This window comes from Bufo bufo, chromosome 6 (genome assembly GCF_905171765.1).
Source record: "Bufo bufo chromosome 6, aBufBuf1.1, whole genome shotgun sequence".
NCBI lineage: Eukaryota > Metazoa > Chordata > Amphibia > Anura > Bufonidae > Bufo > Bufo bufo.
This window is the reverse complement of record NC_053394.1, coordinates 400,529,362-400,545,654: the sequence shown is the minus strand read 5'-3', so window position 1 is coordinate 400,545,654 and position 16,293 is coordinate 400,529,362. Positions and strand designations below refer to the sequence as shown.

General features: G+C 42.6%; 1 protein-coding gene across 1 annotated transcript in view; it reads left to right on the top strand.

Annotated features, from left to right (window-relative positions):
* LOC121004468 (oocyte zinc finger protein XlCOF7.1-like) overlaps nt 1–12,923 on the top strand; it is a 59,058-nt gene extending 46,135 nt beyond the window's left edge. Inside the window, exon 3 of the mRNA XM_040436703.1 lies at nt 11,963–12,923. Coding sequence (XP_040292637.1) covers nt 11,963–12,837 — 875 coding nt within the window. The 3' untranslated portion in view covers nt 12,838–12,923. The remainder of the gene's footprint in view (nt 1–11,962) is intronic.
* The last annotated feature ends 3,370 nt before the right edge of the window (nt 12,924–16,293 follow it).

Here is a 16,293-nt window from a genome sequence, read left to right as displayed (position 1 = left end):
GTAGACAGAGCATCATCTTTCCTGACAGGTAAGATCTCTACCCATTTTGAAAATACATCCACCACCACTAATGCATACCTGAGTCCATGTTTACCTGAAGGTAGATGACCAATGTAGTCTATCTGTAATGTAGACCAAGGACCATCATCAGGTGCAATTCGTAAAAGTGGAGGTTTTTGTCCTTTAGGTCGTGGGTTGACTTGAGCACAAATGAGACATGACTGAACAACATCTTGGACAGTCTTCTCCATTTTGTCCCAATAAAATTTCTCTTTAAAAACTCCTAACAATTTTTCCTGACCCAAATGACCTAAACTCTCATGATTGTATTTGGTGAATTCCATTTGTAAATGTTTTGGGACAACAGGACGCAATTCCCCCTGACAGTCATGACACAAAACCCCGTTTTCACAAACAAAGGGAGGTTTTGGATCAACCTGAGAAGCAGCAAGGGACGAATCCTTCGCTTGTTCTTCTGCAAAAGAAGGAAAATGCGTGTCTGTTTTCCTCACTGGTAAAGCTTTCAAAGATTCAATTTCTTCCTTCAACTCTCCTGTCATAGCTGCTTCCTTAGCCAATGTGTCTACAGTGTTGTTTCCAATAACTAACTCATGTTCGCCTTTCTTATGTGCTGGGACTTTGACTATAGCATAGCTATTAGGATTTTTTGAAGCTATTTTGAATATGTCCTTGAGTGTATCACTATGCACTAGGACCTTGTTAGAGGAATCTACAAATCCTCTCCTCTCCCACACTGGTAAATAGTCTGTCAGTGATCTCACGACATATGAGCTGTCACTATAAATGACCAATGGATTCTTGTTTTCTTTCTCATCCATTGTCAGTACAGTCTTGACTGCTTCTAATTCTGCTCTCTGAGCTGAATAATGTCCTGGCAGTCTATGCTGAACTGCATATCCCCTTTCAGGATATAAGATAGCATAACCTGTATAGTACTTTCCCCCTGAACAGTATCTTGAACCACCAACAAATACTGGTTCATCACTGTTCTCTGCATCTCTCCTAAACAAGCTAGGATATGATTCATAAAATGTTTCTGAACATTCATGAGTTTTCCCTTCATACTGCATTAATTGAGGAAGTACATACTTGGCCTTGTGATCAATCTCAATTTGTTTTGATGATAAGGACAACAACCAATGTGCAAATCTTTGATTTGACACACCTGGGAGGTTTTTCTCAAGGAGAAGTTTTAGTGTGGAGTGAGGAGTCTGCAGAATGATTTTGTTAAATCCAACAATGTGTTCTGTTGCCTTAACAGCAAAATAAACACCCACCAAATGTTTTGCACATATTTCAAACCCTTTTTCCACAGGTGTGAGAAGCTTAGAGAAATAGCCCAAAATCCGTCATTCTCCCCCTTGCAACTGCAAGAGTACAGCTGACACAGCCGTGTCTGAGGTGTGAACCTGCAAAGCAAAAGGTGACTGAGTCATAGATGTTGACAATGCTGGAGAATTTTGCATATCTCTCTTTAGAAGTTCAAAAGCCTTCTGTTGTTCCTCTTCCCATGGCCCAAAGGAGTCATCATCTTTATTTTTCAAGAGATCATATAGAGGCTTAGCTTTTTCTGCAAACCCTTCTACAAATTCTCTGGAAAAGTTTACCAGACCCAAGAAATGTCTCAGAGCCTTGTGTGATGTTGGAATGGGAAGAGAAGCAATAGCTTCAATCCTTTCTTGAAGTGGCTGTCTCTTTCCTGGACTGATTAACACTCCAAGATATCTCACTTTATTTTGCAACAACTTGACTTTTTGGGTATTCAATTTCAAACCTGCTTCATGCAACAATGAAAACAATTCTGGTAAGAGAGACAAATGCAACTCTTTATCCTCAGTGGCTAAAAGAATGTCATCAACATATTGCAACAGACAATCGGGTCTTGAAAATTTGGACAATACTTTTGCAACTGCCTGATGAAATATGCTAGGTGATAAATGAGCTCCTTGAGGTAATCTGCAAAATACATATTGCTCATCCATGAAATTAAATGCAAACTTGTATTGACAGCTCTTTGCAAGAGGAATGCTGAAAAAACCATTACTGATGTCTAAAACAGAGAAAAACTTTGCCTTAGCATTCAGTCGTGCCATCATGTCATGAGTATCTGCTACGATGGGTGCCACATTTGGGGTATACTTATTCAGCAGTCTTAGGTCCAATAACATTCGGTATGAACCATCAGGCTTCACAGTACACCACAAAGGATTGTTCGTTACTGAATTAGCTTTTCTAATGACACCCTGATGAAGCAGTTCCTGTATGATTTTAGACATGGGACCAATTGATTCAGGTGGCAATTTGTACTGCTTTTGGGGAGGAGGGTCTCTCCCCTCCACATTGACTAGTACATCTTTCATTGTGCCCACATCATTCCTGAATTGTGCCCACAAAGAAGGAGTACATTGTACAATTTCTTTTAGAACTTCATCATCACCAGTTTCTGGCCACAAATGTTCAGAAGAAACAACTTCGGTTAGGCAAACAGTACCAACATGACTGTATTCAGTGGGATCAATGACTACAGGTTTAGATCCATCAACATCTTTCCAGATCACCTTATTTCCTAAGTCAATGACCCAACCCCATTTTTTCATTAGGTCAGTTCCTATGATGTTTTCAGAATTAGTACTATGCCAAATGTCTATTTTAGTTTTCAGATAGCCTGGTATTTCCAAATTAACATTCTGTGCTAAAGTTGCCTTAGTGCCGCTTTTTCTACTAAAACCAACAATTGTACAAATAGGTGCATTTGGAGTTAGAGGTAAATCCTGATTAGTCACACTTAATTGAGCTCCTGTGTCAATGAGAAATGTCACCTCATTGCCCTGTAAAGATCCCCTTACAAAAGGTCTCCCACACTCATCTAATGAAACTGGAGCTACTAATTCCAAAGGACGAGGGGTCAGAGTTCGTTCTAGTCATGGGGAAGGTAACAAACCAGTTGTCTCCTCAATTTTTTACCATAAGATTTCCCCTTGTACGAATTATTCAATGTTAATTCTCTAATTTGTCTTATTAAAGGTGCATATGGTGATTGTGACTGATCCTGCTCTGGAGGAGGAGCAGTTGGCACAAAACCATTTTCTTTCCCTGCATTCTGTGACTCATTTAGGAATTTCCTACATTGCCATTTTAAATGTCCTATTTTCCCACAATAATAACAAGTAACTTGTCCTCTTTGAAATGACACCTTTCCTTTCTGTTTATATTGGTCTCTTTTCATGGGAGGGTTTGATTTAGGACTATTTGTATTTGTTACCTGATTTTCATCCTTTTTTTGGACTGCAGCAACTTTGACCCTTATACTACTTTGTTTTATTGATCTCCTTATTTGATCAATAAATGTTGCCGCTTCCTGTAACGTAGGCTTTCCTAGTGCTAACTCCCTGGAGACTGGATCAAGATATTTGAACCGTTTTACAAATGACTTTATCATTGCAGTGGGTTCAGAATCATCCTCAATTTCCATGACCATTCTATACGCCTGTTCAAATTTTATCAAGAATGCAAATGGATCATCCTGTAAAGTGGGCTTTAACATGTCAAGGATTTCAAATGTAGGAGTAGATTCTCCAGTAGTAAATAAAAGTAGTTGCCTCAATCGATCTGCTGGGGAACTATGTACTATTTCGTGCTCATCATTTACTCTTGGTGTGGACTCTAATCTCCTTGCCATATGTGAGGGAAGCCATACTTTAAATACTTTGTTTTTCTGTTCATTATTTAGATTGAACTTATCAGTATTAGATTCAAAGATATCAGCATTGTGAAATGCATCCATCTTAACTGATCATGTATTTTTAAATTTAACTTGGCTGCCCTGTCATGTAATTTCCTCCTCCTGACTTCCTCAGCCTCTATGTCTTCATTTGCATCAGCTGGGCTAGTGTCTGGAATGTAGGACGCACCCGTATCTATGCCACTTTTTGTAATAATAGAAACTTTTTTTGTACGATGGCATAATTTTGATATGAGCTGTGTCCTAGTTTCCATCTGATCTTCCAGATCTTCAATGTGTTGTGCCAAAATTTGACACTTTGGACAATCATTAAAATCATCCTCTTCTATGTGTTCCTGTGTGTCTGTATCATGTGTGTCTTTATTATTCACACATATACTATGTGTCTGAGTCTTTGGCTGCCTGTCTTCAAGAACTAATGTATTGAATATTTTCACCATATGTAATACATTCCTGAGCTTCTTCTGCAATTTATCCATACACAACAACTGTTTGTCAATTCTTATGTTTTCTTCTTCACATTGACTATATAAACTTGCCCATAATTGTGCATTAGTATGACTACTTACAACTTTAAACTCCAATTTACTTTTATCTGAATAAGAATTAAGAAATTCCATTACTTACTCAGGTACCGTGTCCTTGCTGTCCCCTTCTTACGTCTTCTTCCCACAGTCAATGGAAGGATCTCTGTGTAGTAAATTCTTTCCTCAAAGGCCTTCGTCTGTATTACGTCTGGGAAGTGACACTTGCAACAGATGTGTGGCTCACTTCTTCTTCTACAGGGAGTGCAGAATTATTAGGCAAGTTGTATTTTTGAGGATTAATTTTATTATTGAACAACAACCATGTTCTCAATGAACCCAAAAAACTCATTAATATCAAAGCTGAATATTTTTGGAAGTAGTTTTTAGTTTGTTTTTAGTTTTAGCTATTTTAGGGGGATATCTGTGTGTGCAGGTGACTATCACTGTGCATAATTATTAGGCAACTTAACAAAAAACAAATATATACCCATTTCAATTATTTATTTTTACCAGTGAAACCAATATAACATCTCAACATTCACAAATATACATTTCTGACAAAAACAAAACAAAAACAAATCAGTGACCAATATAGCCACATTTCTTTGCAAGGACACTCAAAAGCCTGCCATCCATGGATTCTGTCAGTGTTTTGATCTGTTCACCATCAACATTGCGTGCAGCAGCAACCACAGCCTCCCAGACACTGTTCAGAGAGGTGTACTGTTTTCCCTCCTTGTAAATCTCACATTTGATGATGGACCACAGGTTCTCAATGGGGTTCAGATCAGGTGAACAAGGAGGCCATGTCATTAGATTTTCTTCTTTTATACCCTTTCTTGCCAGCCACGCTGTGGAGTACTTGGACGCGTGTGATGGAGCATTGTCCTGCATGAAAATCATGTTTTTCTTGAAGGATGCAGACTTCTTCCTGTACCACTGCTTGAAGAAGGTGTCTTCCAGAAACTGGCAGTAGGACTGGGAGTTGAGCTTGACTCCATCCTCAACCCGAAAAGGCCCCACAAGCTCATCTTTGATGATACCAGCCCAAACCAGTACTCCACCTCCACCTTGCTGGCGTCTGAGTCGGACTGGAGCTCTCTGCCCTTTACCAATCCAGCCACGGGCCCATCCATCTGGCCCATCAAGACTCACTCTCATTTCATCAGTCCATAAAACCTTAGAAAAATCAGTCTTGAGATATTTCTTGGCCCAGTCTTGACGTTTCAGCTTGTGTGTCTTGTTCAGTGGTGGTCGTCTTTCAGCCTTTCTTACCTTGGCCATGTCTCTGAGTATTGCACACCTTGTGCTTTTGGGCACTCCAGTGATGTTGCAGCTCTGAAATATGGCCAAACTGGTGGCAAGTGGCATCTTGGTAGCTGCACGCTTGACTTTTCTCAGTTCATGGGCAGTTATTTTGCGCCTTGGTTTTTCCACACGCTTCTTGCGACCCTGTTGACTATTTTGAATGAAACGCTTGATTGTTCGATGATCACGGTTCAGAAGCTTTGCAATTTTAAGAGTGCTGCATCCCTCTGCAAGATATCTCACTATTTTTGACTTTTCTGAGCCTGTCAAGTCCTTCTTTTGACCCATTTTTCCAAAGGAAAGGAAGTTGCCTAATAATTATGCACACCTAATATAGGGTGTTGATGTCATTAGACCACACCCCTTCTCATTACAGAGATGCACATCACCTAATATGCTTAATTGGTAGTAGGCTTTCGAGCCTATACAGCTTGGAGTAAGACAACATGCATAAAGATGATGTGGTCAAAATACTCATTTGCCTAATAATTCTGCACGCAGTGTATAGGTTCGTTGTTGTTGTTTTCCTAAAGCTTGTAATAATAATAATTACTCTCTTGGGACCACCTCTTTACAAACTGAAGGAATTCAACAAAAATCCGCTGGCTCGCCAATGTAGAATAACGTCCAGCATTTCTCTATTTGTCAAGAAATGCTTTAGAAGGAGTCCAACAAAATGCGCAAAGTTCGTGATGAAAGATAAAAATTAAAAGGATTTAATTCGCATAAAAAGAAAGGTTACAAAGTTTAGGAAGAAAAATAAGTACAACAGATGAATAACAAAAGGTAATCAGGCAAGCAATAAACCAATTTAAAATGAGTGAAAAAGTAATTCCCTTAAAGTAACGTGTATGTGTGAATCTGTGTGTGTGTGTAGAGAGCAACAGGTGTCTTGTCAAAGAATGCTCTGCCTATGTCATGAAACAAAGCCATTTTAAAGGTTATTGTATCCTAAATTTACCATTCTAACAGACATATATGGTTAACAAGTAAAACCCCTTACATCATGATCTTCTAAGTATACCTTATTTGTAAAGCTAATAATAATATGCTGAGAAGGAGGATTCCTAATCTTCCCAAATGCTATTGTCGTCTCAACCTGTCAAAAATTGACATTCAACACAAGTGCTGCCCTTGCATGGTCCTTCAAATAACCCTAGCCTGCTAAAATGTGTTAGTTTATTATTTTACAGTAAGCGCTCATGTGTGCCAGGCTGCCCAGAGGCAACGAAAAGCTGTCCTCTGTGGGAGGTGTATCGTCTGTGCCCTCTGTATTCCCCCATCCATGCACCAGTGATGGACATGAGCTGGTCTGGGTGCCACCCTGCTGTGAACATGGTTCCTCCTCCTCCATCTCCTCATCCTCCACCTCCTCATCCTCCAGAACTGTGGCCTGGCTGGACAATTGTGTACCTTGGGTTTGTGGGTGCAGGAACCCACCCTTGGAGCCCCTTTTGAATGACTGGATGAAAACTCTACGAAATGATCCCTCTTCCTCCTCCTCCTGTGCCACATCCTCTTTCATCATTGCCAGGAGCGTTTTTTCAAGGAGGCATAGAAGTGGGATAGTAACACTGAGAAAGGCGTTATCGGCACTGGCCATGTTGGTGGAGTACTCGAAACAGCGCAACAAGGAACACGCGTCTCACATGGAGGCCCAGTCATTGGTAGTGAAGTGGTGCTGTTCCGCCGAGCGACTCACCCGTGCGTGCTGCAGCTGAAACTCCACTATCGCCTGCTGCTGCTCGCACAGTCTGGCTAGCATGTGCAAGGTGGAGTTCCACCTTGTGGGCACGTCGCATATGAGGCGGTGAGCGGGAAGGCCGAAGTTACGCTGCATCGCTGACAGGCAAGGAGCAGCAGGGTGAGAACGCCGAAAGCGCGCACAGACGGCCCGCACTTTATGCAGCAGCTCTGACATATCAGTTTATTTTTTAAGGAATCTCTGCACTACCAAATTCAGCACATGCGCCAGGCAAGGGATGTGCGTCAAACCGGCTAGTCTCAGAGCTGCTACGAGATTTCGCCCATTATCTCACACCACCATGCCTGGCTTGAGGCTCACTGGCACAAACCACTCATCGGTCTGTTGTTCAAGGCCCGTCCACAGCTCCTGCGCAGTGTGGGGTTTGTCCCCCAAACAGATAAGTTTTAAAACTGCCTGCTGTCATTTACCCCTGGCTGTGCTGAAGTTGGTGGTGAAGGTGTTAGATAGTGAAGTTGGTGGTGAGCTGGTGGAGGATGAGGAAGCAGAGTAGGAGGAGGAAGCAACAGGAGGCAAACTGAAGCGCCCTGCAATCCTTGGTGGTGGAAGGACATGCGCCAAACTGCTATCCGCCTCAGGCCCAGCCGCCACTGCATTTACCCAGTGTGCTGTTATGGAGATATAACGGCCCTGACCATGCTTACTGGTCCACGTATCCGTAGTCAGGTGCACCTTGCCACAGATGGCGTTGCGCAGTGCACACCTGATTTTGTCCCCTACTTAGTTGTGAAGGGAAGGGATGGCTCGCCTTGAAAAGTAGTTGCGGCTGGGCACGACGTACTGTGGGACAGCCACCGCCATAAGGCCTTTAAAACTATCCGTCTCCACTAGACGGAATGACAGCATTTCAAAAGCCAGTAATTTAGAAATGCTGGCATTCAGGGCTATGGATCGTGGGTGGGTAGGGGGGTACTTCCTCTTCCTCTCCAGCATTTGGGAAATGGAGAGCTGAACGCTTCCGTGGGACATTGTGGAGATGCTTGGTGACCCAGGTGTTGGTGTTGCTGGCAGATCCTCTGATTGCGGGGTGGCAGGTGGCACTGTCACTCCAGAGGTGGATGAAGAGGCCGAGACTGCAGCAGAAAAGGATGCCTGAGGAGCCATTGACCTTTCTTGGTTTTTGAGGTGTCTACTCCACTGCAGCTCGTGCTTTGCACTTAAATGCCTGGTCATGCAGGTTGTGCTCAGGTTGAGAACATTTATGCCTCGCTTCAGACTCGTGCAAACCACTCGTGTCTTTCCGTCAGCTCATTGTCTGAAGAACTGCCATGCCAGGGAACTCCTTGGAGCTGGCTTTGGTGTGCTCGGTCCCTTGCTGCGGTGGGCAGTAGCAGGCATACTGTCTAGAGGGCAGCCGCTCCGCTTTTGCACCCTGCTTCCTCTTCTGTGCTGGTGGCTCTGTGTGACCACCGCCTCTTCCTCCGAACTACATAGGTCACTCGCATGACCTTGATTCCATGTGGGGTCGATGACCTCATCGTCCCCCACATCATCTTCCACCCAGTCTTCACCCCTGCCTTCCTTGTCGGTCTGCACACTTTCGAAAGCCCCAGCAGTTGGCACCTGTGTTTCGTCATCATCTAAGACGTGCTGAGATGGTCCTCCCATGTACTCATCTTGAAAGATAAGTGGTTGGGCATCGGTGCACTCAATCTCTTCCACTTCTGGGGCAGGGCTAGGTGGATGGCCCTGGGAAACCCTGCTAACAGAGACATCAAAAAGCAGAAGAGACTGCTCCATGACTTGGGGCTCAGACTGCTTGGCTGATTTGCAAGGGGGTGAGGTGAAAGACTGATGGACATCGGATGCAGGTTTTGTCGCCTACTCCTACCACTTGTGCGTGTAACTGGCACTGATCGACCACATCCTCTCCCTGCATCAGGAGCTCCACCAGCAGCACCACGACCTGGGCCACGTCCCTTATTTGACGCTCTCCTCATATTTTTCGAATTTAGGATCTTGCCCTAAATGGGTGTTTAATTAATAGTAGAATAGAACGACAGTATGTAACAGGTGTATCTCACACGGCCTGAACCAGACTAAGCATCAATAAAAGATTTCTTTGCCAAAAATGGCTGTATTTCAAATACCTGAATCAAACCCCTGTATCTCACACGGCCTAAACCACTGTAGGCCTGAATTCAATATTGGTGCACCAAATGGCGGTATTTAAAATCTCTGAATCTAACCCAAATGTATTAAGGGTGTATCTCACAATGACATCTGCATCAAAGCATTTGACAGCAGTATATAAGCCTGTAATTTCACACGTGCTGATGCTGCAAGGCCTTAAAATAGTGATTTTTTTGTCAAAAAAGTGTGTTTTTAAAACCCCAGAAAATGATGGGTCTATTTCTAGCTTAAATTGCACACTGACTAATCCAGATGTTGTACATTGCCAAAAAAGTGTTTTTTTGGTAACAGAATATGAAATCTGTATATATTAAACTTGAATTTAACACTTGCAGATCAGGAAAATACAGTTTTTTGGCAAAAGAAAGTGTGTTTTTCAAACCACAGAAAATGATGGGTGTATTTCTACCTTAAATTGCACAGTGACTAATCCAGATGTAGTAGATTGACAAAAAAATTGTGATTTGCAATGTCCCAAAAGCTCAGATGCAGTGCTGGTGCACTGAGCTTGCATAAAATGCCCGCCGCCGCCGCCCACCTAACTAACAGAATTATAAAAGTACATTTTTTTTTGTCAATGGGCTTAGGGCAGGGTAAAACTATTGTGCCCTGCACCCACAAAACTATTTCTATGTAGATCGCTGAGTTAGATTCTCTCCTATTCTCTCCCTGAAATCACAAGTCCAGCAGCATCCTCTCCCTACACTTGTAACAGCAGAGTGACGTGCAGCGCTACGTGACTCCAGCTTATATAGAGGCTGGGTCACATGCTGCTCTGGCCAATCACAGCCATGCCATTAGTAGGCCAGACAGTTCAGACAGTTAACCACTTGTTGATTGGCTGCTCTGAAGCCTTTCAAAAAGCGCCAAGAAAGCGGTGAACACCTAGCCCGAACTTTTACTGAAATGTTCAGGTTCGAGTCCGGGGTCCAAAAATCCAAAAGTTCGATACGAACCCGAACTTTACAGTTCGGGTTCGCACAACCCTAGTCCTCATCTAGTCTGGGAGTGACCAAACCAAAAATACAGTAGGGCATTTAATGGTCACTTACTTAAGCACCGCAGACTCTTCAAACAGCTGATTGGAGGGTGTGGCAGGAGTAAGAGGACTGCCATTTAGATATTCTTATCTCTCCTGAGGATTAGTCATCAGTATTTTACTCCTGGAAACCCCCTTTAAGCTCTGTGTTCTGTCAGTTTTTTCAACTGTATAGGTTTTTAATAAAACATTGCTGCGCTGAGAAATGACTAGAAAAAAAAACTTACGAGACCTCTATGAGTTTCTTGTATAAGGGTCTGTGCACATACACCTACAGATGCTTTGGTCATGCCTGGATCTTTCATGTTCTTCCTGTGTTTCCATGGGTTTCTTCCGAAGGTCATGTCTGATAGTCTATTTAACCCCTTTGGGGAGCAGCCAATTCCCCCCCCCCCCCTTTTATCATTGCATTTTATGAGCCACAGCTTATTTTTTATTTTTCTGTTGATGTGGTCATATGAGAGCCTGCTTTTGTTCTGGGAAAAGTGTCATTTTTAACTGTTTTTTAAAAGAATAGAAAAAAAAAGCCCAGCAACTACGCAATTTTTGTTTTCATTAGACCACTGGTTGCCATGGTATGACAATCCTGGCCATTACAGCAGGAACCTGGCTATCATAAAACAGCTGAGTACCCTCACTAAGGTGCTAAGGGGTAAAAATAAAATATATAAAAAAATGTGCTAATCCAGCCTTACATTTGCTCCAAAGCCACAATTTCATGGCCATACTGGTACTCTTTTTTGGTATTTGTTGAAGTTCCTATAAGTGGTGGGAGTATGTGAGGTGGACACCCGCGAATAGCACTGACTTACAGGTCATTTTATGATTCTCAACTGAGTATTTAACTAGAAAAGAATATGGTAGACACACTGAAAAGTGAACCTTTGAAGATGCTGGCTTCAACACAAAAGTGGAAAACTACAGCCTAGTGACCTAACATTCTGATCTACTGGTTCTTGCTCTGAGATTAGATTAGGATCTGTTTTGCAAACCACTGTCTTAGTCAGTGAAGAATTGAATTTTGCTACATTCCTTGCAATTTATATTTAATTGTTGAGATAGAAATGTTATAACATATTAATATTATTTAAGGTTATATTATTTAAAAATAATACAAATTTATTCTTGGCAGATCACTGCACCAGGAGCTCAGAGGGACATGGGATATCTTCACAACATACTATGGCTCAAGATGTATATGAACAGCACGTCATTATCCCAGATGTATCCTCAGACTTTCACAGCAAAGATCCATCATCTGATTCTTTTCAATGTATCCGATCTTCTGATTTATCACAGATTGTTCAGAAAAACAAAAAACACAGAAGGGGTAAACATCAAAGACAGGAGAAGCAATTTTCATATTCAGAATGTGGGAAATGTTTTCAACGGAAATCAAATTTTGTTAGACATCTGAGAACTCACAGGTGAGAAGCCATTTTCATGCTCAGAATGCGAGAAATGTTTTAATGCTAAATCAGATCTTGTTAAACATCAGAGAATTCACACAGGGGAGAAGCCATTTTCATGTTCAAAATGCGTGAAATATTTTACCCAGAAGCAAGAGGTTGTTTTGCATCAGAGAATTCACACAGGGGAGAAGCCATTTTCATGCTCAGAATGCGAGAAATGTTTTAATCATAAAGCAAATCTTGTTAGACATCTGAGAACTCACACAGGGGAAAAGCCATTTTCATGCTCAGAATGCGAGAAATGTTTTAATGCTAAATCAGATCTTGTTAAACATCAAAGAATTCACACAGGGGAGAAGCCATTTTCATGTTCAGAATGTGGGAAATATTTTACCCAGAAGCAAGGAGTTGTTTTACATCAGATAACTCACACAGGGGAGAAGCCATTTTCATGCTCAGAATGCGGGAAATGTTTTATCCAGAAGCACAAACTTGTTGTACATCAGAAAACTCACACAAGGGAGAAGCCATTTTCATGCTCAGAATGCGAGAAATGTTTTAAACAAAAATCACATCTTGTTACACATCAGAGAATTCACACAGGGGAGAAGCCATTTTCATGTTCAGAATGTAGGAAATGTTTTATCCAGAAGCACACACTTGTTGTACATCGGAAAACTCACACAGGGGAGAAGCCATTTTCATGCTCAGAATGTGAGAAATGTTTTAATAATAAATCACATCTTGTTAGACATCAGAGAATTCACACAGGGGAGAAGCCATTTTCATGCTTGGAACGTGGGAAATGGAAATGTCTTGGTTATTATCAGAAAACTCATACAGGGCAAAATCCAAAGCTTTCAAGATGCAGTCAAAGCAAGGAAAAGTAATTTAAAGCACTAAATGATGATTGAGAAATTTCTGTAATTACCAATAAATGTCTCATTCAAAAGCATATAGAAACTTATCACTTTGCTTTTAACCGCCTCCCGTCCCGACCGCCTAACGCAGGGATACGTCCTGCGGGCGGTCTTGTGCGCACACTTGCGTTCAGTCCGCCCTACCGCAGTGACAGAATATTTATTTTTCTGATCACTGCAAAAACACAGTAAAATCGCTGCGGCGCTATAAAGATCACTTTTGAGGGGCAAGGCGAGTTCATAGCAGATTTTTTTTTTTGGCACAAGTTAGCAGAAATTGTTTTGTTTTTTCTAGTTTTTTAGTCTCATATTCCACTAACTTGTGACAAAAAATTAAATCTCACATGAACTCGCCATACTCCTCACGGAATCCAAATGCGTAAAAATTTTTAGACATTTATTTTCCAGACTTCTTCTCACGCTTTAGGGCCCCTAAAATGCCAGGGCAGTATAAATACCCCACATGTGATCCCATTTTGGAAAGAAGACACCCCAAGGTATTTTGTGAGGGGCATGGCAAGTTCATGTAAAATTTTATTTTTTGTTAGTGGATTATGAGACTTTGTAAGAGAAAAAAAAAATCATTTTCTGCTAACTTGTGCCAAAAAAATTATATTCTAGGAACTCGCCATGCCCCTCACGGAATACCTTGGGATGTCTTCTTTCCAAAATGGGGTCACTTGTGGGGTATTTATACTGCCCTGGCATTTTAGGGGCCCTAAAGCGTGAGAAGTAGTTTGGAATCCAAATGCGTAAAAAATGCCCAGTGAAATTCTAAAGATACTCATTGGAATTTGGGCCCCTTTGTGCACCTAGGCTGCAAAAAAGTGTCACACATGTGGTATCGCCGTAATCAGGAGAAGTAGGGCAATGTGTTTTGGGGTGTATTTTTACATATACCCATACTGTGTGTGAGAAATATCTCTGTAAAATGACAACTTTGTATAAAAAAAATGAGAAAAGTTGTCTTTTACATACCCAGCATGGGTATATGTAAAAATACACCTCAAAACACATTGTTCTACTTCTGAGTACGGCGATACCACATGTGTGACACTTTTTTGCAGCCTAGGTGCGCAAAGGGGCCCAAATTCCTATCAGTACTTTTAGGATTTCACAGGGCATTTTTACGCATTTGGATTCCAAACTACTTCTCACACTTTATGGCCCCTAAAATGCAAGGGCAGTATAAATACCCCACAAGTGACCCCATTTTAGAAAGAAGACACACCAAGGTATTCCGTGAGGGGTATGGTGAGTTCATGTAAAAAAAATAATTTTGTCACAAGTTAGTGGAATATGATACTTGCATGTGCCGAAACGCGCGTCACTTCTATCCATGAGAGGCGAATCAAATATTGACAACTACATCGCAAGGAGTGCCGGTTCTTTCTTCTAATCAAGTACCTGGGGGACACCCGCGGACCGTGCACCCACAACAGCAGTGCCGCCCGATATCCATTATCAAGTTCTACGTCTTTTTGGAGCGTGCACGCACATCATGCAATCAGCTGCAGCATCGCAAATGAACACCTTCAGCTATGATGACGACCAAGCACGCCGGATAGTAGCGCAAGTCGATTCATCTGTTGAATTTTTGAAAGTTCCATCCAGTGAGTTCAGAAGCTTGTACATGATGTGAGACAGTGACAGGTTGGAGGCAAGGAAGGGGTGGATAGTGCGGTCCACACCTCTGTTCCACCACAGGTGAGACAAGCTGGAGGTAATCAGGCTGGCATAAGGCACCTCCCAGAGTGTCAGAAAGGGGGGAGTGTGTTACCTGTAGACAGAGGCCCGGAGGCTCTGTCTGTGTGGTCTCAGCTGGGCTAGGCTGAGGGACCACGAGGCTAAGTGACAGCCTGGAATTTGGGGGACGCAGTGACACCTGCGGTACAAGGGCTACAAGGTCAGAGTCGGGAGGACTGCTGTACCACAATCCCCCAAAGGGAGCTGAGAAAGCTGTATGTTATAACCGTGTCTAAACAGCACTCTATAGGTGAGTCAGGGATTCTGCACTATGTTTAGTTAGAGCCCAGCCGGGCAGGTATTTGTTTTGTATTATGCTTGTTTTGCTAAGATGCCAAATAAAAGCAAAGTTTGAACCTTAAACTTGGTGTCTGGCAAAGATATTTGTGTGAATGACCCCCGGAGAAGAGCTAACCCCCTACAATTGGTGTCGGATGCGGGCAGGTGTCCCTGCTGATAAGTAAAAGAGCTGAAAGCCTGCTAGTTTGCAGGAGCAGGGGCTGCTGGAAAACTGCTGGTGTTAATCTGGACATTTTTATTTTTTTTCTGTGGTGCAAACAGTGCAGGATTTAAAGGGCCAGAAGCCCAGTACAAGAGACTGATCAGTGGAAATGGCTGCAAAATGGTATAGCCCGTGGGAGAAATCCTGCGAGTTAGTGATCGGGGGAATCCCGCTGGGGGTCATTCTAGACTCCAGCAAGTGTCTCGGGTCCTGCCTGAAATTCTGGACTTTGTAACAAGGGGGCCAGAGACAAAAACTACGGTGTCACTGACCTTTGTGACGGACTATGGCTCTGTGCAATGGGAGCTGTTAAAATGTGAGACACTGGAAGTGGAATTTGTACTGGGCAAGGACTTTCCATTGTTTGGGCAGTTGTGGAGCGGAGTTCATGATAAAAAGCAAAGATATGCCATTGTCAAGGGCAACCTTCGGGAAGACAAAGAGGTGGAGAGCGGTGCAGTTCTCAGGAGTACATATCTTCTCTGCGACTGTGCACAAGATTCTAAAGGGTGCGGCTGGAATGACCGTCCAGGAAAAGTCTGGATTCAAGGCCAGGGCGTTTCCAGTAGCAACGGTTGCATCACGGAGTCTGCAGGTGATCGTGGTACCAGGAACCAGAGGCAGTCTTCCAAAGTCCGGAAGAAGGATGAGGATCTCGGGAGAGATGTCCCTGGAATGTCCTCGGCTCCCAAGACTGCCAAACCCGTGGCATCAGGGGGTAAGAACGTTTTTTGTTGATTGTGTGGCAGACCCCATTACAGTGAGTCGGTGGCAGTTGCTACCTGCTGGGCCGGTATGGGGTAAGACACCCAGTCGAGAAACTGCTACAAAAATATGTGACAATGGGAAAAAAGCAGTGTCTGAACAGGCGGATAAGCCTGCTGTGATTGCTCCCTCGCAGAAATCTACAGTCGTGGCCAAATGTTTTGAGAATTACATAAATATTGGAAATTGGAAAAGTTGCTGCTTAAGTTTTTATAATAGCAATTTGCATATACTCCAGAATGTTATGAAGAGTGATCAGATGAATTGCATAGTCCTTCTTTGCCCAGAAAATTAACTTAATCCCCAAAAAAACTTTCCACTGCATTTCATTGCTGTCATTAAAGGACCTGCTGAGATCATTTCAGTAATCGTCTTGTTAACTCAGGTGAGAATGTTGACGAGCACAAGGCTGG